The sequence below is a fragment of the Callospermophilus lateralis genome, chromosome 14 (assembly GCF_048772815.1).
Source record: "Callospermophilus lateralis isolate mCalLat2 chromosome 14, mCalLat2.hap1, whole genome shotgun sequence".
In the NCBI taxonomy this organism is placed as follows: Eukaryota; Metazoa; Chordata; class Mammalia; order Rodentia; family Sciuridae; genus Callospermophilus; species Callospermophilus lateralis.
The window spans coordinates 40074664-40099332 of record NC_135318.1 but is presented as its reverse complement, the minus strand read 5'-3'; the positions used below and the strand labels follow the sequence as shown (position 1 = coordinate 40099332).

General features: G+C 34.6%; 1 protein-coding gene across 33 annotated transcripts in view; it reads left to right on the top strand.

The window, feature by feature from the left end:
* Positions 1–24669, top strand: part of Nrxn1 (neurexin 1) — a 1060252-nt gene that overhangs the window by 484415 nt on the left and 551168 nt on the right. For 25 of the 33 annotated variants that reach the window (XM_076833756.2, XM_076833737.2, XM_076833731.2 and 22 more), the window contains 2 exons: positions 4797–5000; positions 7582–7608. In XM_076833756.2, coding sequence (XP_076689871.2) covers positions 4797–5000; positions 7582–7608 — 231 coding nt within the window. The remainder of the gene's footprint in view (positions 1–4796; positions 5001–7581; positions 7609–24669) is intronic. The other 8 variants (XM_076833753.2, XM_076833750.2, XM_076833726.2 and 5 more) reach the window with 1 other exon arrangement.

The following is a 24669-nucleotide window of genomic DNA, read 5'->3' as shown; positions in this document are numbered from 1 at the left end:
TCCAGTTCCCAGCTATGCCCTAGTTCATCACACACAAGATTATGCCCAAGCCTCCGAGTATCCAATTCAGAAGAAGGACTTTGTCTTTTTTCTCCAGATACACTCAATTCCTAAGGCCAATGATCTCTAAGAGTTGATTGACAACTCTTTAAAATAAAAATTAATGGCACTAAGAAAGTTTCTGTTTTATTATTGAGCAATAGTTGATAATTTATGGACATAATTATTTAAAGTAATTAAAAAGTATGCTCAACTCCTTGGACACTGCAGCATGGAGAATGATGTTGCAATTATATTACAGGAAATTTCATTCTGCATTAAGAAAGCAAAGGGTTTTTAAAGAAAGAAAATATATTTGCTAACCTAAGAAAATAATATTTTGTTCTATACGTATCAATCCTTTAAGGAAGAAAAATACAGAAAGCATGCTGAATGAATGTGAATTACATTTAGCATATTCTCTCCTGCTTTGTTTCTAATAAAACTAGGAATGTATAGAAACTTGACCAGTGATAGGTAAAATGAGATCATTGGTATAATCAGAGGCTTACTTTATACTTGTTTGTTAAAACTCAGCAGATGGAGGGACAGATGTCAGAGCGATATAATTTGGCTCCCTGTCTGATTTTCATCGTTGATCACAATATGTGACTGCCTTTCGGCAAAACTGAGCACAGGTGTACACTTTAGACTGCAACAAGGAATGATGCAGAAAAGCAAATTTATCAAACCTAATGACAAGGGAGAAGGAGATATAGAAGGCAAAGTTGAAACTGTTTTTCTCCCCCCACTGGGAAGTAGTGTTACTGGAATTAGCCTTTTAAAGGACTCTTTTTATGTTCAAAATGATAAAAATAATTTCTTCTAATGTTAAAGGATGCTGCCAAATAGCATAACCTTCAATGTCAGGATGTTGTCTAACATTTATTTGGCAACTCTAGACTACAACCTTGTGCATTTTCCAGCTCTCCTCTAATTAAACATTTACTCTAATTGTGAAGAATCGTTTAGGCTTTCAGTTGTCATTTATCAAAAACACGTTATTTTCACATTGAGAATTGTTGAAAATGGCACTCAGGGGCACTCAGGTTTCATGACTTGAGTCTGTCATTTCATCCCTGCAGATTTTTGGACCTTGCTAAAGTCCAGTGACATTGATTTTTTTCCCCCACTCTGGATTGTATTTCATACTATATTTATGATCAATTGTTGACCACCTAACATTTCTAAAAGGATGGGACCCCTTACTCAGTTTTCAAATGAAGCTCCTTTTATAGAAGAATCTTAGATGATTTTAAAAACATGACTGAATAATATAGACTAGTTGTATAGACTAAATAACTTGGAGAAAAGTAACAGTGTTTTATTAACCTATTAACAATTGGTAATTGTTCTTTAATTGGTACTGAGGCATTTATTGCTTGGCAAATATGTACTATAATTGGCCAAAATTTAGAAAAAGACAAAGTAAAGTTCAAAGTTCATTTACGGTTGTATGTAAAACACTTTTTTTTTTTTCTGGAGCTCATTGCAGTTTTATTATTTATTATTTATTGAGCAACTACTACTTGGCTATTTGCATAACCCTCTGTTGTTTTCAATATTCCTCCCATTAGGAAATCTCTTATCTAGTTGGAAAAATTTGTGCTAATAGAATCACTGTAATTTAAGATCGTATTTTACTTTTTCAGTGGTTAGTTCAGCGCCCAACCTTGGTGCCCCACTTTTGATTAATAGACACCTTTCCATGTCTGTCTTTTACAGCTTAGTTATGGCCTTCAAAATAGACTTAAAGGAATATTTGGTCACACGCATTGCCAAAATTAAATTCCACTTAAAACAGGCAGGATAAATTTATAATTTCTTTCCTTGAGCATTTATATAAGCTTTATATGTAAATTCAGAGAAGTTCTTTCATATACCTTCAGTATCAAGTGAAACTGTTAATGCCAGTAATATTTATGGAGTCTCAGTTGTGTGCCTGGGTGAATGCTCAAGGGAGCACTTGCTGCTGATAAAGAAGTGGATATGAGGGACTGGTCTTTGCTCTCAGGACACCTGCATTCTGAAGCGTGAATACAGTTAGCACCATACAAACAAATGAGACATGATACTATTATACGTAATTATATAGAAAATAACTGGCGTGGGAAGCAGTTCTCTCAGGGCTAACATCTGACCAGAGACCCAAATGCTGAAAGAACCAGCCATTTAAAGAGCAAGGGTGAAACCATTCAAGATAGAGGGATTCGTGGGACAGACACCAAATGAAAGTGCCATATCAGTTTGGCTGGAGCTTGTTCAATGAGGGGGGCAGGTGACGCTAAAACCTGAGGCCCAAGATTGGCTAGGACCAGGGTGATACTGAGGTTTATAGTTAAAAAAAAAAAAAAAAAAAAAGTACAGATGATATTGAACTTGAGGTAGAAAACCATTGAAGAGGGATGTGCTTTAAGCAAGATATCTAATAATTGGATTTACTTCTTCTAGAGTTTAATTTGGCTGCTGTGTGTAGGGAGAAAGAGTAGAAGTAGGAATACCACAGAGGGAGGTGTGATCTTGGTACAGGTGAGAGAAGGTAGTCTGGGGTACTTTAGCAGCGAGAGGCAATCAACTCAGGAGACAGGTTGGAACTAGAGCACATGAGACGTGCAGATTTGCCAATCACTCCATACTGGCAGGGAAAGTAAGGGAGAAATCAGAAAGATTTGGGTCTCAGCGATGCTGATAGACCCTTTACTGAGATGGAGAAGATTGGAGAAGGAGCATGTTTTTTGAGTTAGTTTGTTTTAGGGTAGGAGACTTAATAGTGGAGTAAGATGCCTATTGTATTCCAACTAGAGATGTCACACAGACAATGGACAGTAGTGAAGTGGGACAGAAGAGGGTGGACACTTGAGAAATTTTCAGAAAGCAAGATTATTGACTGCAGGGTTCAGAGGTGGCTCTCACCTAAGAATGCTTCCTCTGAACAAAGATTTTGGAAATTCTTTGAACTTTATATCCAGTGGGAGGAGGGACTTGTAGGTTTTACATGCCAAGTACTTTCTGTTCCATCCTGTAGATCAGACACAGGTTTCACAAGTTTTTACCAAGAAAACAGAAATGGTATCTTTGTGCACAACAAGGTTGCAGACTAACACATCTTTTGTGTGCAAACCATCTTTTGTGTGCAAGCCTGGCATTTACAAGAAAGAGGAAGCTTTAACTACAATAACCTTTGCAGACATTCTGCTGATCTGACAAGAGGAGAAGCTTAATTATGGCAAGGGTCTTCTGGGTGGGGGTCTCTGGCCTGCTTCAGTAGAGCCCAGGAAGGAAGTCAGGACTGTTAGTAAATGCTAGAGGGCATGACTGTGTGAGTTGATGAGTAAACTTTAATTCAAGAGGTAGATGGAAAAGAGAAGAAAGTGAAGGAGATTTGGTATACCACATAGCATTTAGACATTCTGAATGCACATTCTGCCCTACAATGACAACAAATGATATTTAAAGTCTCTTAGAAACAGTGCTTGACTTTTCTGACTTTCTGAAAGATAAAACTAGCCAAACCACAACTCCAAAATATAGTCTTAATAATGAGCACAGTTGTAACAGTAAAGTTAATTGCTGTGCGGTGTAAGTAGCCAAGATAATGAGAATTTCCTAATGTATTTTAATTCCAGGTAGTTTTTCTTTTATTAACTGGAATTCTGAGATACCAGAACCAATAAGAAAGCACAGTGACACACTCTTGTTTTTCAGCGTTCCTCTACCATATGGTGTTGAACACTGAGGGGTGCTGATGCTTTCTTAAAGTGGTTTGTCATCAACAGTTTTTGATATTCGCTTCTTTACGTGTTTAATATAGTATTAGGCAATTTTCCTGTTAACAGAGTGTACCTTTAATTACACACACGCGCAAAAGATTCTCAGCCCCACACCCCTCCTTATTCAATATAGCCATGGTATATAGTTACTGACATTTTAGTGATAGCTTAATATTTTCAGGACATTGAGTGTTTTAAGTTACTCCTTATCTGTAAATGAACCTTAAAATGACATCACTATTTGTGATTTAAAAAAAAACAACTTATTAAACTTAGAGGCTCAGAAAAAAACATCCTTTGTTACTTGGTAAAATACTATCGATTTTTCTTTTTTTCTTTTGAAAAATCACCTTTGGTAAAGTGTTGGCTTCATTCCTATGTTTAAGTCATATTTTTTTTTTCAGTTTTTAGGATAGAGAGTATGCAACTATGATAACAGTAGCTCCTCTTGGCACCATGGATTTTGGGGGGCAGAGCAGGCCTTAGGGATCTTCCTATAGTACTCTCTCATTTTGCAGGTGAAGACTCAAAACCTAGGCAGGGCTGTCTGATTTCACAGATCCAGTCAGTGACCTCAGCTGTCCATAAGCACCTTCCATAAATGCTGATATTTCCAACAAGTTCACCCTGTAGAGCTATGCAAAAGAGTATGACCTCTTGCTCTTGAGAAGGAAGTGCATATAAAACACTTGCAATCCAATACAGTCAGTGCTATAGGTGGAAAGTGCTATGGGGAGAAAAAGAAGAGGTGCTGCTGTTTCTGCACTGCAGCAGATACCTCGCTAAGAAAGTTCTCTAGATTGTGACTTTTCTTTCCAATTTTCTTTAAAAAAAAAAAAAAAAAAAATTTCCTTTCTGAGGCAGATGGGCTGATTTTGTAGTCTTGCGTTCTCTCTAGAAGTCTTTAATTACATTTCCCTTTTCCCTTTCAAGGTCTAAATGCATTTAAATGACCAAGAACTTGCTCTATTCATTTCCCATCCATAGAGGCCACGGTTTTGAGCTATGACGGGAGTATGTTTATGAAAATCCAACTCCCCGTGGTGATGCACACGGAAGCAGAGGACGTGTCCTTACGGTTCCGATCCCAGCGTGCCTATGGCATTCTGATGGCGACCACGTCCAGAGACTCCGCAGACACCCTCCGCCTGGAGCTGGACGCAGGGCGCGTGAAACTGACGGTCAATCTAGGTAACCACCTGCCTTCCACCATTGAACTAACACTTACTCACTTTTTTGTTCAGTTTTGCCTGCGAACATCTATCAAGTAGCCTGTTTGCCATGGAAAGTTAAAACACTTAATGGTCTTATTTCCATCATTTAAGTTAATTTAGGTTGAGGGGGGGCATCTTTTTGTTTTTCCGTTTAACATAACTGTTTTGTGATTCCTACCACTGAAGGTTCTTAAAAGGGAAGCTGGATCTATCAGGGAGGTGAATTGAAAATGTAAATTATGAGGCTTAATGATGCCTCCAACTGAATTCCCTGTTATTCTATTAATTGATTCTCCTATTGACTGTAGATGATATTCTGGCAGATAAATTAAAAAAAAATCTGTCTAGTTTTACTTAATTTGCAAACAGAATATCAAATTTTAGCTTTGTCGCCCAGATCAGCAGCAGTTGTTCTTATTCTCTTTAATGGGCTTCTCCTTTGAACAGTCACCTTTGTGGTCCTCCATCCTTTTTGTTTCAAAGTACTGTGTGGTGATATTTTGCTATCAAACAGCAATCCACAACCCTTCAACGCCCAAAGTCTGCGGCCCTCAGCAAACAGCCATGAGAACACTAAGGACACAGGCTCTTCTACAGAAACACAATGCTTTCCTGCTTATGTGTAGCAGTAAGAGTCTCTACAGTAAAACCTCACCAATCTGGATGCATTTGGGGGAAAGGTCAGGCTGAATTAAGAGAAAATATGAATTATAGATTTTAAAATGGAAGCAGTTTATCTTTTTCAATTAGATTGAAAATCACAAATTAATAACTGGAAAAATCTTGTCAAGGAAAGGGCTTGCAAGGCTGATTTTTAATGGATGAATATGGTTTATTCATAATTAGCACATTGTTTTTGAAAAATATGACATCATCTCACAGCAAAGTACTTGAAATCAGTTCAGATCTCGAACTTGGACATTCAAAGTGTGGTTTGTTTACAGGATTTCTTTTTTTATTTTAATTTTTCTAAAGGAGATCTGAGTTTCCACAAAATGAAGACTTAATATTCTGCCCAATAAGTATCAATATTAACATTAACTCCAAATAAGAGGAGTAAAAATGAATGAGGTTTTACTGTATTTCAAGAAAGTGTTAAGCACACATAGCAATGAATAAACAGAGGAAGGAAAATAAACATTTTAAACCACATAGATGCATAAAAAAGACTTGTCAAATGTGATGACATGAGACATTTATGACAAACCCTACCTACAATTTCAAATTGTGTTGGGCAGAATGGTAACTCATAAGATATAAAATCCACCCATTGATAGTTTCTTGCATGTAATTACATTCAACTAACACTAGTAATATTAAGTTAAATAATAAAGTTCTTTTTTTTTTCTTTAACTACTTAACACACAGTACTGTCCTCTTCTGTTCTGTTAGAGTTCCCTCTAGTGACAATGCTAGGTTACTACAAGTCAATCAAAAGCAATCACCTAATTGCAGTCAAGTGACTGCTAATCTAAGTGGAAACACTCCTGGGAATATTTTCAACAGCAAAGCATTCTGTAGAAAGAGTTGTGTAGGTGCTGGTCCTTGGCTGTTTGCAACCACTTTTCTGATGCGGTTGACGACACATGACAAACTCAGCTATATGGAAACAGAATCTAGGTTTATGTTTTCATGTTCCCCAAAGGCATTAAATATTAAAAACAAAGCCAACAAGTGTATACTATAGATAAACACAAACATTCCACGCAGTTTTTTTTTTTTCAAAAAATAGCCACTGTAATCACAGTCTGTGTTATCCACACTAGATATTCTGATCTTCCAGTACTTGCTTGTCCCTTATAAGAAAGGGAAAATCAATAGCAGTACTCATCATGACCCTTATTCCATAGAGGTCACATTGGTAGCTCCAAGAAAGGCATAGGCTTGTGGGCTCAGAAGACTACCCCTTAACCGTTGTCATTTCTAAAGGTTACATACAGTTGTTTTTTTTTTTTTTCTTCCTCCGATTAATACAAGGTATAGAAGCCAGCCAACATCTCGCTATTACCTATTTGCACCCAGGCAAATAAAATTAAGAAACAAACAAAAATCAAACATTAGGGTAAAATGACAATAATTTTACCTTGCTCTCCATTTGCCCATTTCAATTCTGAAGGACTGTGTTGGCCTTTGTGGGATATTAGATTTTGGAGGTCCAAGATGTCTGAGCCTAGCTGAGCTTGCACTGCACCCCATTGTGACGGAGCACTTTTTAATTTTGCTGAAAACAATGATATGTTCTTTCACAGATGGGGAGAAAGTTGCAACCAGTCTAAGTCAAGCATCTTTGACAGTTAACTACTCTTTATTCACTTAGATTTGTCACCATGTAGCTTTGTTTGAATTGGCCATTTTTTAAAACATTCTACTGTTGTTTCCAGTGGTGCAGTTTTATAAGAATAATTCTGGGATCTAGAAGTATGTAAAGTATAATTATATAGAGTGGCCATATTTGCATGTGTCTGTCCCCGGAAGGGTGGACTGTGATTTTATTGGATGTCTGCAGCTATTACCTTGAAGGATAAATTTTCATTTTTCATCTATTCTTCCCCATCTAGATTGTATCAGGATTAACTGTAATTCCAGTAAGTGCCTATTCAAAATTTTTAAAATGTTATTCCTCCATTATGATGTAAGCTAGTCAAGAAAAAAGAGAGAAAGCAAGAGAAATGCATTTAGAAAACTCATGATCTCACCTTTGAAGTAGACCAGTCCATCATCTGGGTTGTAAAAATTCATTTTGAAGATCATACAGCTGAAGAGTTTCTCATTGCATTTCCCATTCCCATGTGGAAAAAGAGGTGGCAAGTATTTTGTAATAGAAAGTGCAAACACCTACGTAAACTTTCAGATACTTCAAGTAACATTTGTTTTGCCAAATCTGGGACTCCAGTAAAAAATACTGTGAGTCTTATTTTCATTAGTTTTTCTCTCTAAAATATGGAAAGCAAGTGCTTAACTTCTCTCACTTTGAGAATTACTATTAAATCCTTCTAAACTCAACCAAAGTTGTACATAGCAAAATGTGTTTTTCCAAGCTCTGTGTTCTTACAAAATTATTAAAGAGTTCATCCTTGATCATTAAGACTATTTACGTAATGAATTTTTACATCCCTATCATATATCTGCAAAAATAACCAAAACCCTTCAAATCTGTGATATGCATGCCAAATGATGAGTCAGAAAAGATGCATGGACTGAGTTTTGTTTGAACTTGGACTAGAGATCTGAAAGGAGATAAGGACTGTGATTTTATTTTGAGTTGTAGCATTATCTAAAAAGTACATTTATTTTATTTCTTTACATCAATGTTTAGGTTTTTCTTTTCCAGGTTTTGCTGAACACATAAAGAAATCTCCAGTGATCACAAAGTCATTAGCTATTTAATAAAATGACTCTAATAAACTTCTCATCACTCACTACCATGGTAAAACAGTGTTCTATTTCCTTGGAAGAAAGCTGAGTGTGAGTTGATGGAGCTTATTTCCCAATTTTTAGGCTGTGTTTCCAAATGGAAGTAAGTCTTCTGATGAACAAAATGGTGGTCTTAAATTGGCAAAAGCAAGACGATTTTTTTAATAAAACTCATTCTATTGCAAATACTCATATTTGTATTCATACAACTCACATTTGCAGTGATGCATTTTTAAAGTCAGTCTGTCCAATGACAATAAAAAGGTAAATGAATTAGAACATTAAATCTTTTACAAAATATAGTTAACATGCCAGGCATTAAAAACTCATCTGAAACAGAACATTTCCTGAAAATAACCTCTCTAAACTCCCATACAAATGGAATTTTTCAAGTATGCCTTATCTTCTTTTTAATCCTATCTCTTTTACACATTTTGAAAAGGACTACACATTTTACAAGTCTTACACCATGATCCACTTTATTTTCAGCTCTGAGACGTAGATGTAGGTAAAATGTCAATTCATGACATACTCTCTCACAAAGTCAGATTTACTCCTCAATGCAACTACAGATTTTCTTGATCTTAAAAAATGTTGGGGAATATGCTTTTCTAGACCTCTATTTTATATATTATTTTCTTTTATTCACATTAAACATAGATCATGATATTCATAAAATGTTACTATTTAAACATGTTACTATTTAACCAAATCAAATGTGATTCTGTTCTCCTGCTACATCAATGAATTTAAATATATATATATATAAATCATAATAGTACCCTCATAGACTCATGTACTCATTTGACCAATGCCATGAGATTCTGGTATTAAGGGGAGCTGGTTTTTCCTCTGGATAGTCTACAGAAGAATAACTTTGAAGACAAGATTTTTGCTGGTTTAAAGTTTCCCCTTTTAAAGAATACAAGTTATACTTAAATTGCTTTAATATTGAATGAATGATTATAAGCTTTCAGTGCACAACTGGACAGGACTGCACATGCCTTAAGTGGACAGCAGTCACTGGAAAGAACATTCAATGACCAGGTAATGTTGTCATTTTCTTTACCTTTGTCTTACTTGGGAAATAGTGAGCAGATACAGTTGGGAACTTTAATGAAGAAGACTCAATTTTGAGGAAATGTAGGAATTTGCAAAACAAATAATGCAAACCTAACTTTACAGTGATTAAATCAGCCAACATTTCTACATGCAGTGCATTTTCTACCCAATAAAAATAAATTTAAAATATCTGTATTTTATTCAAACTCAGTTGAATGAAAGCCTGATTTCTTATATGTATTCTCTGTAAGTCTGAGGTTTGCTGAAACCGAGAAGATTAATATACATTTATTAAATCACAGCTATATAACACCACCTTCTCTAAAAATTGTACCATAATTATGATATCAACTGTGTTGTGAGATTAATATGAAGTGCTTCAATTGATGTCTTTAAGAAAATTGCCACAGGAAATATAAGCCATAACAGAAAAGATTATCTTACATTGAGAGCTAATATTAAACTCTCAATTATTAAGTTTGAAGAGAAACCTTCTCAGACAAATTTTCCTACGTTCACCCTAAAATTGCTTAGCATTTTCTACAGTCATCTTCTCCTCCTGCATTCTCCGTCCCCAAGTTTACGGCATCTGTATTTGATATGGAACGTAAAACACACATAGTATCAGATTCTCCAATTTTAGATATTGAAGAATGGGTGAGAAGGATGTAACTGCATGTATTCAAACCTGCAGGACTGGAAGAGATGGCAGATATATTTCTTTCTCAGCCATTCCTGTGTCACTAGCTTAGATGCAGTGATAGAATCTTCCATGGACGGCCCTTTGTTAAGCTGCTCTGAAAAAGGACAGTTTTGAATTCCTGGGACTGTCTCTTTCAGATTCTTTGCTGCCACAATTTCCCCCCTGACAGGCAAAGCTATCAAGAATCTTTAAATGGAAGAAAGATAGCCTCTTTTCATTTAAAAGTCAAAAACTTGTTTTCATGCGTGGATAGGGTACTTTTTAAAATGAGCCATCTCTATGAATAGTGGCCTTTCCAGAGTCAAAATGGGTGTTTGGATCTTTCTGATTGCAAACAAAATGTGTCTGCCCACAATCCCAGACCAGTATGAGTTCACAGATATACATTAGCTTACACCATTGCTAAAATATGTTTGGTATCTGCAATTTGGAATTAGATTTAGGGCAGTTTTTGAAAATTCATGAATTAGAAAATAAGAATAAAGATATATTATCTATGACTCTCTCTTCTCTTCAGGATGGGAATAAAGGAACGTTTAGATTAACCTTGCCTCCTCCATCATCTCCAGTATTGAAAATAAACGTCATGATTCAATAATTTTATAACAAAGTTGCTAACAGAGGCACCATCTTTTAACTCTGATAATTTCTTCCCTGAACAGTGTAGGAAATTTTAATAAAGATAGATGGGAAATGATTATAAAGACTCATTCTTTAACATAAGAAGGAAAATTGTTTGAATTAATGAAAAAATTATAGACATAAAAATTTTCATAAAAAATATATACTAACATACTTGAATATTAACAAATTATTTTCAAGAATTATTTGCATGAAAAGGTTAGTGTTTGACAGCCTCTTTCTTGGTTCACAGTAGTGAATGAACTTATTAAGTCTTTTAAAGTATAAAGAATGCAAAAGGAATTTTCTATTCCTTGTGAAATTCTTTGAAGTGCATTATTAGCAGGTCTGCATAGGCCTTTGGTCTATTTCTGTATTCTTTTTGTTTGCCAAAAAACATAACCCAGTGTCTTGGTAACTCTGAGACCAAGATGCCCAATAATTCCAAACAATTTCAAATCTGAAGCCCACTAATTCCAAACAATAAAACCAAACAGATTAGGCTATGTTTTTTTTTTCTTTTCCTGAAAATTTGGCCTTGTTAGTGGTGTATTGCTTGATTAAATAGTTCAATTTTTTCTCTCCTGTTATTCCTCAAAAATCTTGTGTTCTGAAGTTTGAAGGTTTACATGCATTGAAAATTTGAAAACTAACATTGCTTCTATCAACTGTAGCTGAGTATTAATGCTCAGTAACTATTTGGTATACTGGATACAAAGAGGCTTTTATACTTTTTTTCTGTAATTGTTTTCTATAATTTTTGTTTTTCCAAAATGATAGCATAATCACAGAATATTCTTCTGCTCACAGGAAGGTTTAGGGCCACTTGTACATCCATAGAAAAATGGATTTTAATGAACTCACAATCTGTGAGTTGCTTGTTTGCTTTATTTAACTTTCCTTACACCTTATGCATGAGTCTCTCTGCCCACCTGCTCCTCCTTCCTACCCATTCACTCTTCTTATTTCCCCATTTATAATGAGTTTGCTTTCTCCTGTACTCATTCCTCTTATTTTCCTGGAAGAATAAAAATTCTCTGGGGTTAAAACCATTATTTTAGGAGGCAGAACATCCAACTCCTTTTGGCTTCTCACAGAAAGTAGTTTATCTAAGATGCAGAAATGACAAAATTCCAGATGACATTAATGTGGACAAAATGTCAAGGGTTGAAGTTCAAATTCTTGTTGTGTTTCAGTACCCATGTACTGGAGACAAAAGGGAATCTGAGGGCAAGTACTTAACCTCACTTTTGACTTGAGATTGATAAGAAACATTCTGAGCAGTGTGTTATTGGAAAACGTACTTTGATGGATGTCTGGGACAGATAATAAGATCTTTGTATTATCATTTTATTACCAGAATGAAAAGATCAACTGGATATTAGTTATCACCAACTTTTCTATGTAGATAAAAATGGAATGCAATAAAAGAAAGCAAAATGTCAACCAGTGGCACTTAAGCCATATTAGATTGCTTTGATCGGGCTGCCATTTGGCAAGCTACTTAAGAAGATGTGAGGAAATTTCTGGGGACTGGCGCTTGCTAACATGAAGCAAATATTCAGTTCAGAGCAGCTGTGAAGTGCCTGCAGAGCAGAGAGCAGTAAAAGGAAGTCATCCACCTCTACCCCTCCATCATGTATAATAATCCCTTGTTTGGAAGCATTTATCAGACATTGCCTGTTCACCAGCTAGGATAGAAGTACTCAAGGAATAAAGGAAGATGAAAATACAAACACAGCTTATTTTTGTGGTGGTTGTTTTTCATTGAAAATATATACAGAGGAAGAGAATAAGAGAAAGTTTTATAAATTATGGTTTTTTAGCAAAAATATAACAGCAATTGAATATGAAACATAGAAAGAGATCATTTTTGGAGGGGGAGTTTTACCAGAAATTGAACTCAGGGGCTCTTGACCACTGAGCCACATCCCCAACTTTGTTTGTATTTTATTTAGAGATGGGTCTCACTGAGTTGCTTAGCACCTTGCTGTTGCTGAGGCTGGCTTTGAACTCGAGATCCTCCTGCCTCAGCCTCCAGAGCCACTGGAATTACAGGGAGGTGCCACCACACCCAGCAAGATCATATATTTCTGATAGAAAAAAAAATTAGCTAAAACCAGCAAAGTAAATTGGACATGACAGTGATCTTTAGAAAAATTTCAGAATTGGAATGAAATTTAAAGGAAGCATATTTGAATTATCCACATGTTAAAATTTACATAAAATTTAAAGAAGAGTACAGTTTTCTTCCATAGTTGGATGGCTATATAGATGCGACAATAAAATACTGGCAACTTGAAAAGTAGATGACTTTTGTTCTATTTGGGTGAACAGTTTACTGATTGCTTATATGGAAATATATAATGTTGCAGCATTCTAAAAGATTACCCTTGTGCAAGTTGAAACTTCATCTTGAATCCAGGCTTAGTTATTATTCAGTAAAGCATTTCCTTATTGCTACTGCAAAAAGCTATGCTGAAAGTGATTCACAATTCCAGATTAGTGTTGATCAGATTCAACAAATGCTCTTTCATTGTTGAGTGTTGGCATTGTAAAAATGGCCTAGATAGAAATTGCCAGAAAAAACATAAAACATTTCAGGTAAACATTCTGAATTTGATATCCTTTTATTGGTTTCTATGAGAGGAGAGTTTTCTTTTATACAAGCAGTTGTTACTCAGTGTATGAGACCACCGCACGTTGGTCCAATAGTTTTATTTTTTGTATTGCTAGAGCTGGTTTCTAAACATTGACTGCTTCATTTATTGTTTTGAATTTCTTCTTTTCAGTTTTTTTCCCTTTCTTTTGTTTCTCCTCACCTTCCTCTTTCTGTAGATAGCATTTTAACACATTATCAATGAATACAGAAAATCAAGAGTAAAAATTTGAATTAGACATTCCTTGATATTAGGAAGCTTTCTCCTGTTGCATTTAGCTTACCTCATTGTAAGATATACGATTAGAATTTCATTAGCTTTAAAGGACACAGTATTTTTTTTTTTTTTTTTGTATTTGGAACATTGAGTCTTTTTACTTTTGTGCCTGTAATGACTCAAGTCAAAAAAGTTAACTTCCATAGTATGAAACAGACTAATTGAGTACTCAACAGCTGGAATTTAATATAGCCCCTCATCACTAGGACAGTATTAATGTTCAGTAGTAATCTAAAGTATCTTCCAAATCACTCAGTTTTACTCATGGGGAAAAGTATAGATTACACATCTTTCTTCAATTTCAGAATTCCTAATTTTACTCAAAAAGAAATTGTTAATAATGTATACCTTATCAATTGCTTGCCAATCAGAGAATATACAAACAAATATTATGATCATGGGTTTCAATTTTCTGTATTACCACTAAGCAGGAGTGTGAATCTGCTATCTACTGAATGAGATGCGTAATTCAGAAGGTGATGGCTTTGTCCACTTAACTGCATGAAAGCTAGGGAAAGTGGCTTCCAGATGTAGGAGCACAAGTATTCTTCAATACGACACCATGATATAACTAACAGAAAGTGAAAAATTTTGAAGACCCTGAAGAATCTTGATTTTTTTTAAAAAAGTTTTTTATTTAGATCATTTATTTTATTACTTAATTATTTATGCAGCTATACAAACTTCTGGGCTTAGGTTTCCTCAGTTTTTCTAAATTTTAGAATTGTTTTTGGTACAACAGAAACTCTTTAATTCACTTCTTGTTAACTCAGGAGTCATGCTATCAAAGTCTTTTAGGCCGAATGATACTACTACATACAAAGGGAAGACTTTTTAATCCAATTGGTAACTTTTACTAGAAATTAAAAGGGTGTTTCTGACCCATTTAAGAGACTATATACTTTTGAGCATTTGAACTCCACATTGCTAAGCATTCTTACCTCTTTATTAAAAATAATTCCTAAGGGTCATTCCTGGTCAACACGTGGGAACAATAATATTGTTTCTATAACATTTTATGTGAATTTAAACTGGGTTAAATTCTTTCAATATCAAACAAATAAAAACATGACATTAGGTAACAAATAATGCACGTTACATTAGGTAATGAATATTGACGACAAGGACATACTAATCTGTGATATAAAAAAGAAATTGTTTCAGTCACAACACAGACAGGCCTTGGGGACATTAGAATGGTGTTCAAGAACAGGAAGATTGTTCAGCACACAGTGTTGTTCTACTGGTTAGAATATCTTGCCATCCCTCTGTTACCCAAGACTCCCTTTTCAATGTTTTGCCATTGTGTCACTTATTGTCCTCCCTTCTGGCATCTGTGCTACTCTTCTTTTTAATGACTTGCTTCTGCTTTTGTTGAGCCTTTAGTTTTTCACATCTTCTACTTGCTCATTGGTGCTTTCTCCCTCACAGTTCCTATTCTCTGCTTTCCTATGCATGCTAGTAGTTATTATTGTTGCTGTTTCCTCAGCTGATGGCTCTATTTGTGTTAAATACTGAAACTCTCCTAGAAAAAGAATACAGCAGATTTATTATTTATCCTTGTCCTATTGGACAGAGTTTTCAAATCAACTCATCTCCTGAGTTACCCAACATATTTTAGCTTTGGTGGCAGTGCCTACTGTTGATGCAATCAGCTATCATTGGTGCAGGGGACCACATAGCACAGTCTCCTTAAGGGGACGTAGGCCTACATATACAGGCCTACAAAGACCTACAGGCCTACAAAAGCTAATTTTCTCAATTTATATGACTAAAAATGTTTTCAGTTTAGCCATAAAATACAACTTCTCCCATATATTACTGGTTAACATGTGGCACATAAGTGAAATGGGCAAATCTCTTTAAACTGGGGGAGAAAATGCATGGAACCACCACCAAAGAAAAAAAGTGAGATTTTAGAAATGCTTTGCTAAATAATGTGTTCATAAGTTCAACCTCTTTTCCTGAAAATGCAATTCGGTAAGTCACTCTACAAATATAGGGTCATAGTGTACAACTGTGTTTGTATCATGTTCTTTAATTTAAGCAACATATTGTAAACATTACATCCTCTCTTTGAATATAATATACATATTTTAAAATCTGTTGGTTATCTCACATTTTAGGCCAAAGTAATATAAAGCAATTCCAGGTCACTGAGGTAGCTGAAAAAAAGAGAGTAGGAAGAAACGTGTACAAAAGTGAATTCTACACTGATACATCAGTGATCTCAGTGTTTTTTTTAAGTGGGAACTGACTAGCATCTTCTGTGACCAAAATCTTGAGGAATCAACCAGATTGGAAGAGCCGTACATGACAAGATGTTTCTAGATTTGTTGGTGTAAGTTATCCTCATTGATCATAACCCTCCAAGGGAAACCCCCCAAGGGAAAGTTATCACAACCTGTTATTATAGTATTAAAAATAAAACAAATCAGGTTTTAGTAAGTCATATCATTATATTATCATTCTAATTCTTACATGAAGGATACAAGTATGTTATCATGGATTGCATGTCCTTAGCCTTCACTGGAACCTTCGTTGAAAAAGAAAATAACTCTAAAGACAAAATATTCCTTAAATGGTTCTACACAGTTTATCAAAAATACCGAGAAGTAGATTTTTAAGCGTAATTATGACTTCCCAGTGAAAAGTAAAGAAGGGAAAAATTAGAGACAGGAACTTAAGCTTATTTATTTATTTTAACAATGCTCCTTAATTTCCAAAAAGCTTATTTTATAATATTCCAAACAATTTAAGGTGTGTTAAATTTTGTGAATATAGTCTCATACTTAGTGATCCTCAACTTGTTTTAATAAGGAAAGTAAAACATAAGTGAAGTTATTGTCCTTGTATTATGCAAAATATATATATTTTTTTCTTCACCTTTCCATGCAAATAACTATATAACCATTATAATAGATATACACATTTCATCAAATAATCTTTGCATTTGTTACTATAATCCCTGACAATTTATGGAATATCAGTTTAAGTATTTGTAAGTATTCAGATGATTAGTACCCATATGCTTTTTTTATTCAGTTTGGCATTGTGTAGATATTGTACAAGTCACATTTATATATTAATATTAATCATTATAACACTTTTTCCATACCATAGTGATACTGAATACATTTTCAGTTTATAATGTTTGATTAAATAAGCACATTAACTCTTTAATAGTTAAATTTATATTGGTTAGCTATCTTAATATGTGATAAGCATTTCTTGGAAATGAACTTTTTTCCTTAAAATAAAATCACAGTCCAAATTTTATTTTCATTATATTAGACTTATTATATTATGCTTCTTTCAAAACTTGCCAGTTGAGCTAGATTAGATTTAAAGATAGCTATTATTAAAACATTCTTGTAGTAATATATTTATTTAGTCTGTGTCCATTTTTACTGTGTTGTAAATATGTATTCTTGAAAGGTAAATTGTAGTTCTTAAAATGTATGCTTTTCACATTGAAATGTATTTGTATCAGAAATATTTATCTTGGTTTGTCATAAATGGGTACAATCAATGTCAAGTCTATACAGACCAAAAGTTTCTTAATAGATCATTCAAACCTAGTTTGTTCATTTGTCTACAGCTCTGATATTTAGCCAGAAATGGAACAGAGGTGAGGCATCTAAAATGCTGAAATTTATTTCTGGATACTTGAATAAAGTTATAATTTAGGAAAATGGTGGACAAGTCTCTGGAAGGCAGTTTTAACAGCTCTCCAAGGCCAGGTCTTTTTACCAATATGACCCATGTTTTCTCATAATTAAATACTCAGTGAGCCTTGAGTTCCCCCAGTTCCTAAGCCAACTAATTACTTTGCACATAAAGTTACCGACTGCTGGCCTCAGGTCATTTCGCTTTCTTAGGCTATTTGTATTATTAAGTTATTTTCAAGACAACTGAACAAAAATGCTGTGGAAATAATTATCCAGACAACTAAGTGAATTGCTCATGTTCTCCAACAATAGGAATTATCAGGTTCCATGCTTCTAAATACCAGAACAAGGGGACAGCAATCTCTGTGTATTGATCATTCATTATGAATGAAGGCACCAAAAGTCGATCAACTACTTGGCTTAACTTAAAATCAAGAGATATTTCATCTTCTGTTTTAAAAAATCCTTCAAAACCTAAACAACCTCATTCAACAAATACTTAGTGAATGGTTATTATGCTCAAGGCACTGAGCTAGAGGTTGTAGCATATTTTCCCTGAGATTTTAGACTCATTGAGAAAACAACTTAATATTGATAATAGTAGTTATTATCATTATTATAGTTGAGAGCTTACCATATACCAGGTGTGGTTTTTCAGGATTAATCTGCATTCAATCCAGTTATATTGTGAAATTCTTTATATTATTAGCTTATCTTACAGATAAGAATACTGACTGAGATGCACAGATGTGAGTAGTTTGTTCTGGGTCACACAGCTAACCCCCTGTGGAGGTAGGATACAAACCCATCGGAACACCTGCACCCAACCAAGATATGAACTTTTTAGAAAGTAGATAAAACCCAGGAGGCATTTAAATAATAAGGCAATGAAAATTAATACAGTGTGATCAGCCTCTGACAAATTTCTCCAGTGGATTTTTAAAAGTTAATACAATACTTTTCTTCTATAGTTAGTGTTTGTTTTTGAAAAGCAGCCATGTCTAAGCTTAATGTGTGCCTTTATATTATTTCCTCAGCTTACTGTACAATTGGGGATGGGCTTTTCCTGGTATTATTTTTAATTTGTTCAATCAGTTACACATGACAGCCGAATGTTCTTTGATACACTGTACACAAATGGAGCACCATTTTTCACTTCTCTGGGTTGTACACGAAGTAGGGTCACACCATTCGTTCAATCATACATGTAAGTAGGGTAATGATAGTATTTTTAGTGTAAAGAAATGTATCTGTCCTTTGGGTCTTTATAAATGTCTCTTTGCAAAGGAAAGGCAATTATCTCCATAGGAGGACATTCCTGATCCTTAACCTTCTCGTTAATATATCCTTGGTTAAGCCTAGAAGAGCTTGAGCAGAAATGGAGAAGAGAGGGAGAAGTTACAGGGCTCAGCAGGTCTTCCATCTTCTGGTTCTTGGGACATAGATCTGTCACCAAGCCCAGTTGGTGACTGGCACCAGGCCTGGCCAGCAAGGCAGGCTGAGGACAGCTTCTCTGATATCCTGGAGAATGTCATTACTGTCATTAAATGCAGGCAGTAAGGGGAAAGTGACTCCACTGTGCCTCTTATATGGATAAATGATGGATCTTGTTTGCACATTCCCAAATATAGAACTTACTAAAGGATGCTTCAGGACTGGCTTCAACAATGTGCAACGTGTGCAGTGACCCAGGCGTCTATACCTAGAAGGGCCTGCTAGTTGGCTTAATACTTGGCTGTCATTATATTGAGGTTCTTGCTTTTGGAAATCAGGGCCTCCATGTTTTCATTATGCACTGGGCCACAAATTATGTAGCTTTGGTACCCGTAATAATGTAAGAGAGCAGCAAAAGAAGAATCTGGAAGTGTGATTTACATATCCAATTTTAATTTGCAATTAAATTTTTCATAAATAAATAAAAGCTGACTCATAAATAAAAGCAAAAAAGATTTTACTTCCAGCGTAATATCTAAAAATCGAGAGAGATGAAATAAAAATCTTTAATGAGACGTTTCTGTCCCTTAGTATTTTTTTTAACATTAGTCAGATTATTTTAAAGTGATTATTTTAAAACAAAAAACTAACAGCAAAGTCAAATGGCAGGCTAAGGGCATCATAATTACAACCTGAGGAATACATCCTCCTGTCATTTCCAAATAGGAAGTGCTGCTGCCAAGAACCATGACTCAGACATCAAACAGTGATAGCTCTTTCTTGTGCTTCCAGGGTTTCTCTCTCTTCCTATCATGTCACCATGACAGGGCTTGTTTCCAGCTTCCCACAAGGTCCTGCCTCCCACCACAGGATAAGTCAACTGCCAAATAAAACTTGTTATTATCTGGGAAAGTGGATATAAAGACCTAGTTTTGTCCACTGTCTCTCAGTGTCTGTCACACGCACACAAGCACAAACATCAAGCTTTTTAATGAAAGCTTCTAAATTTGCAGAAAAGGAGACTAATGCATTCTAGATTTAGTAGTAGAGGGACCTTACAATTGATCTTACAATCTTCTCAATACTTTTAAAATTTCTTTCAGTTTTTTATTTCTATTTTATTTATTTATATTCTTACTAATAAGACAACTAAGACCTAGAGTAATAAAAGTTAAACTAATTAGCATAATTCTGGTTATGTAGAGTCAATGATAATGATGAATCTAAAACTCGGTTTTTCTGACTCTTAAATTTTTAACTATTTTTCTATTATTATTCATTTAATAACAATGTAAAAGTTTACAGGAAAGGAAATTTTGAGTATTCTGTTTATTTGTGTGTGCTGTTTAGGAGCCTGAAAATGACAGCCCACAGTTTGTCATTCATTCAAATAAAGTTTTATTTATAAACAGTCACACATTTGTTGACAGATGTTCTATGACTGCTTTCACACTATAAGAGAAAAGTTGAATAATTGCAATAATGACCACAAGGCTTGCCAAGAATATTTTCTACCTAGTGTTTTGACTCCTGATCTATTAGGATATAAGTTCCTTCAGATTCTGAGTTGAGGCATCCCCAGTGCTCACATCAGTGTTTGGTACAATAACTTTAAAACTAAATTAATAGGATATGGGTAATAGTGCCCAGAATAAATAGGAGTAACTAGATAGGATAAACCACAGATAAAATATGGAATATTTCACTTTAAAATTTCAAAATTCTAAGTTGTTATGGTGTTGCAGTCAGTTTAATGTTCTAAAAAAAATGAGTATCTGTGCATAAACATAGAACCATTTACATGTGTAAGGTGATGCTAGTATTTTTTCATAATTTATATAAGAATTTATATGGAAGCTTAAGGATCCATGTTCATACTTATGCCAATCTTTAAAACAGATGGTAGTAATAAGATCTACCAATTATTAATAAATTGGAGAGAGTAAATGGATCATTTCCAGAAGACAAATTATATGAATTTCTATCCTCCTGTTACCTATGCAGTTTGTTGGGTGGTAGCTTTGCAGAAACACCCATCAGAATTATCATGCTCAATTAGCTGTTGAAATAACTTGGTAGTGCTATAAGACAGAAATTACTTACATTTAATGTGTTAAGAGACTGTGTGCCTGATAGACATGGATTGGCATCTTTAAAATATACCACTAGGGGGAGATAGCTACCTAAAGGGTATGTAGAGAGATGAATTTCTGCCTTTCGTCACACACATCTAACTATTTCAAAAATTCAAATATAACTGGTGTGGGTTTCCAAAGTTTCTATTCAGCTATATCCATCATTCAGTTCCAAAGACAGTTATAAAACTCAACTCCGAGAGTTTTCTGCTTGCATTACTTCCAAGTTTCCTTTGTTTATTTTATTTTCTCTATTGTCACCACTTCCCACCCCCTACTCACAAACCAGACTAGCTAGTTCATAGAACATTTGCACAAAAGATTTCCTATAAAAATAGATGCAGAATTATAAGCATCTTGTTTTACTCCAAAAAATGTTAAAAAGTCTTTATTGATGAATATCAGATTCATTTGCAAATGTATTTTATTTTCATATTAATGGTGAATGTTTTGGGAATTAAATATCAAAAAACAAATACTGTGAACTCTCATGCTAAGATGGCAATTGTTCCAAAACACCTGAATTTTGGATGGCCTAATTTTTAAAGATTACACTATGTATTATGTTTCTTAAATAAAAATTATGTATATTCCTTTCAGTATACATTTCTCTATATAATATACAGTATCTTCAACAATCAAATGTTGAGTGGTAGATCCTTTGGTGGTTTGCATAACCTATACACTTTTCTTTACCTTATTTCCTTATAAAGGCAGGGAAAGTAAACTAATATTTATTAAAATTACACAAAGTACTAGGCACATAACAAATACAACAGATTTGTTATTTCCCTTTGTCTTTGCAAAAAAAAAAAAAAAAAAAAAAAAACCTGAAGTAGGACAGATAGTATCCTAAATTTATGGATGATGGAAGGGAAACTTGAAGAAGCTAACAAACCTTCCTAAGTGTAGGCAACCAGAAGATGCAAAACCTGCTTTTGAATCTAGATTAGTATGACTCTTCCTCAAGTTCAAGTTTTTTTGTTTTTTGTTTTCTTTTTACTCTGCATGCTACTGTCCCTTGAAATATGTGAGAATCTACATATGAACCAAATGTAATAAAATATGCATAAAACACACCTGTTTTAGCCACTGTTTAAAATGTATTTAGAGCAGTATTGTTGTATATTTATAAATAGGAAGAAATAGGAAAAGGTGCAGAGATCAAAGAATGTTCTCTTATTTCAGCAAGAAAATTATGTGATGAATGTTATTCAGGTCCCAAATACATTAGGGTTCAGGTGTTCCTTTAGCTCTGCCGGTAAACAGGGGGACTGAGCCACATCAACTCGCCTCATATGGAGCTATCTGAAGTATGGGAGAGGCGAATTAGTTACCATACATCTCTTGAAAGTTAGTCTTTTCTTCCTTAAGTAATTTCATGTATTGATTTTTTGTTCCCCAAACTTTCAAATTAAATTTAGAGTGATTCCCCAAAAGAGTGCAAATAATTAATTGGGAAGGAAGGCCAATGTACAAATTTTACAGGAAAAAAAAAGTATCAAACTGTAGAAAGATTTAGTACAAATCCTAAATCTTGGTTCCCTAATGGATAGAAAATAAGGGAAATCAATGCATTGCACAATTCCTATGGCGTTCGAGGAAAAAGCCTACCATCTTCAGCAGAGGGTCAATGAATTTGGATGTTGTCCTCAAGGGAGCGCAGGCAGTGATGCTAGAGGGATGATAATAGAAAGAGTGGTGGCTTTGAATACCTGTGCACCTTGATATACATAAAAAATGAAGTTCTCGAAAAATAGTTTTTAGCTTATCAGCTACAAATTCATTTTTGTGCAACAAATATAATTTGTAAAGAAAAAGGTTATTTGCAAATGACTTTTTAAAACTTATTTGCAAATGACTTTTTTTGCTGGAGTTTTCTGATCAAGATCCATTTTTCTGAGGGGAGAAATGAGTTCTGTGATTTACAACAGGGTTATGTAGAGAGTCCAGGGGTTCCAGGTGGTGTCTCGGGGGGCAAGTTGGCCCATTTCTTTAACAGCAGAGCAACTCCCGCTTTGTGTGGTTTTTATGACCAGTAATTCCTTGGATTTAAAAATAATGCTAAAACCACTGCCCCCATTCAGCTCCTGGATTTTCACAGAGCATGACAATTCTGGTCCTGAGGAAGGCAAGCTTTCAGAGGAAATGCTGATTAAGAGTTTCCACACTGCCCTTCCTTGACCTGATTCTTTGAATATGGAGAGAATAATTTACCATACTAAACTAAAATAGTCCTTAAGTATCACTTAATTATTGCACCACATAAGCATTTGATCTGTGATTTAGTGTCCTAGAAAATTTGTCCATATAGAAGGAGGGTACTCCAATACACAGAACAGAGTGGTTCTTGCCTCTGACCTATCATTTATTGATTTTTTGTGTGTGTGTGCTCTATTTTGGGAGGCAGGATAATAAAAGCATAGTTCCCAGTGAACATTTGACTATATAAAAGAAGGAACACATTGTTAACACATGACAATATTTTCCTTGTGATTTTATTTGAGTAGAGTAATTCTAGGGTAGAAAAAAAAATTGGGTTCTGACTGGCCCACCCAAGCAAAAACAAAAATGGTGAAATTACTAATCATGATGATGAGGAGGATAATAAAACTACGATACACTTGGAGAACTTGCTTATAAAATTGCCCTTTTTCGTGTATCCTGAATATGGGGAAATAGTTCAAGGCTCTCCAATCCTTCTAGTATAATGACAGAATGTTAAAGTTGGCCATTGAAAAATATTTTTATAAGCTCTTATCCATCATCCTTGTATAAAAGTAGGATAGGGAAGAAAAATGATTTGTTCATGATGACAGAATTAGTTGAGAGCAAATAGGGACAAAATCTAGTTTTCTCTGTCATCCCCTGCCATAGTGAAAAACTATAAATTATACCATACCATTTTCTTTCTTCTGAGACTATGCTTTAAAAAGACCTAATATTTGCACTGATATGCAAATAAAGATGAAAAGTAACCCCTCCCCTCACACACATATACTTCCTTTCTTCCTCCATTTGTCCTATATCTCAATTGGAGTTAACTCCAATACTTCTTAGGGATAAATCTTAGAGACACCTGGAATTCATGGATTGGTAGGTTGTGGAAGGACAGTCAACTTGAACTGAATTAAGGAAACAACTGAAATACTACTTCCATGTGTTATTAATAAATTATTAGCTACAGAATTATGAGTAAACCCAATGAATATCTCTGACCAGGAAAGAGTTATTTTGTAGTTTAGATTAACAAACTCTGTTGAAAAGAATGGACATTCTTACTAAGCTGTATTAATTTTTTGTTGAGTTTTCACTTTTGATGCAAAACAAATAACAGTTAATGACCAAATCATTGACACAGATTTTGGGACATTCACTCTAGATCAGCATAATATAACAGGTAGATTTTTTTTTTTTTTTTTTTTTTTTTGCACCAGGGATTGAACTCAGGGACACTCGACCACTGAGCCATACCCCCAGCCCTATTTTGTTGTTGTTGTTGTTTGTATTTTATTTAGAGACAGGGTCTCACTGACTTGCTTAGCACCTCACCAGATATTTTTTAAGTTAACTGGGAATCCAGAGACATGAACTCTTCAATTATATAGTTGTGACCCTGGAGATGTCATCGAATCTCTTTGGGTCACAATCTTTTGTTGTAGATGGCTCA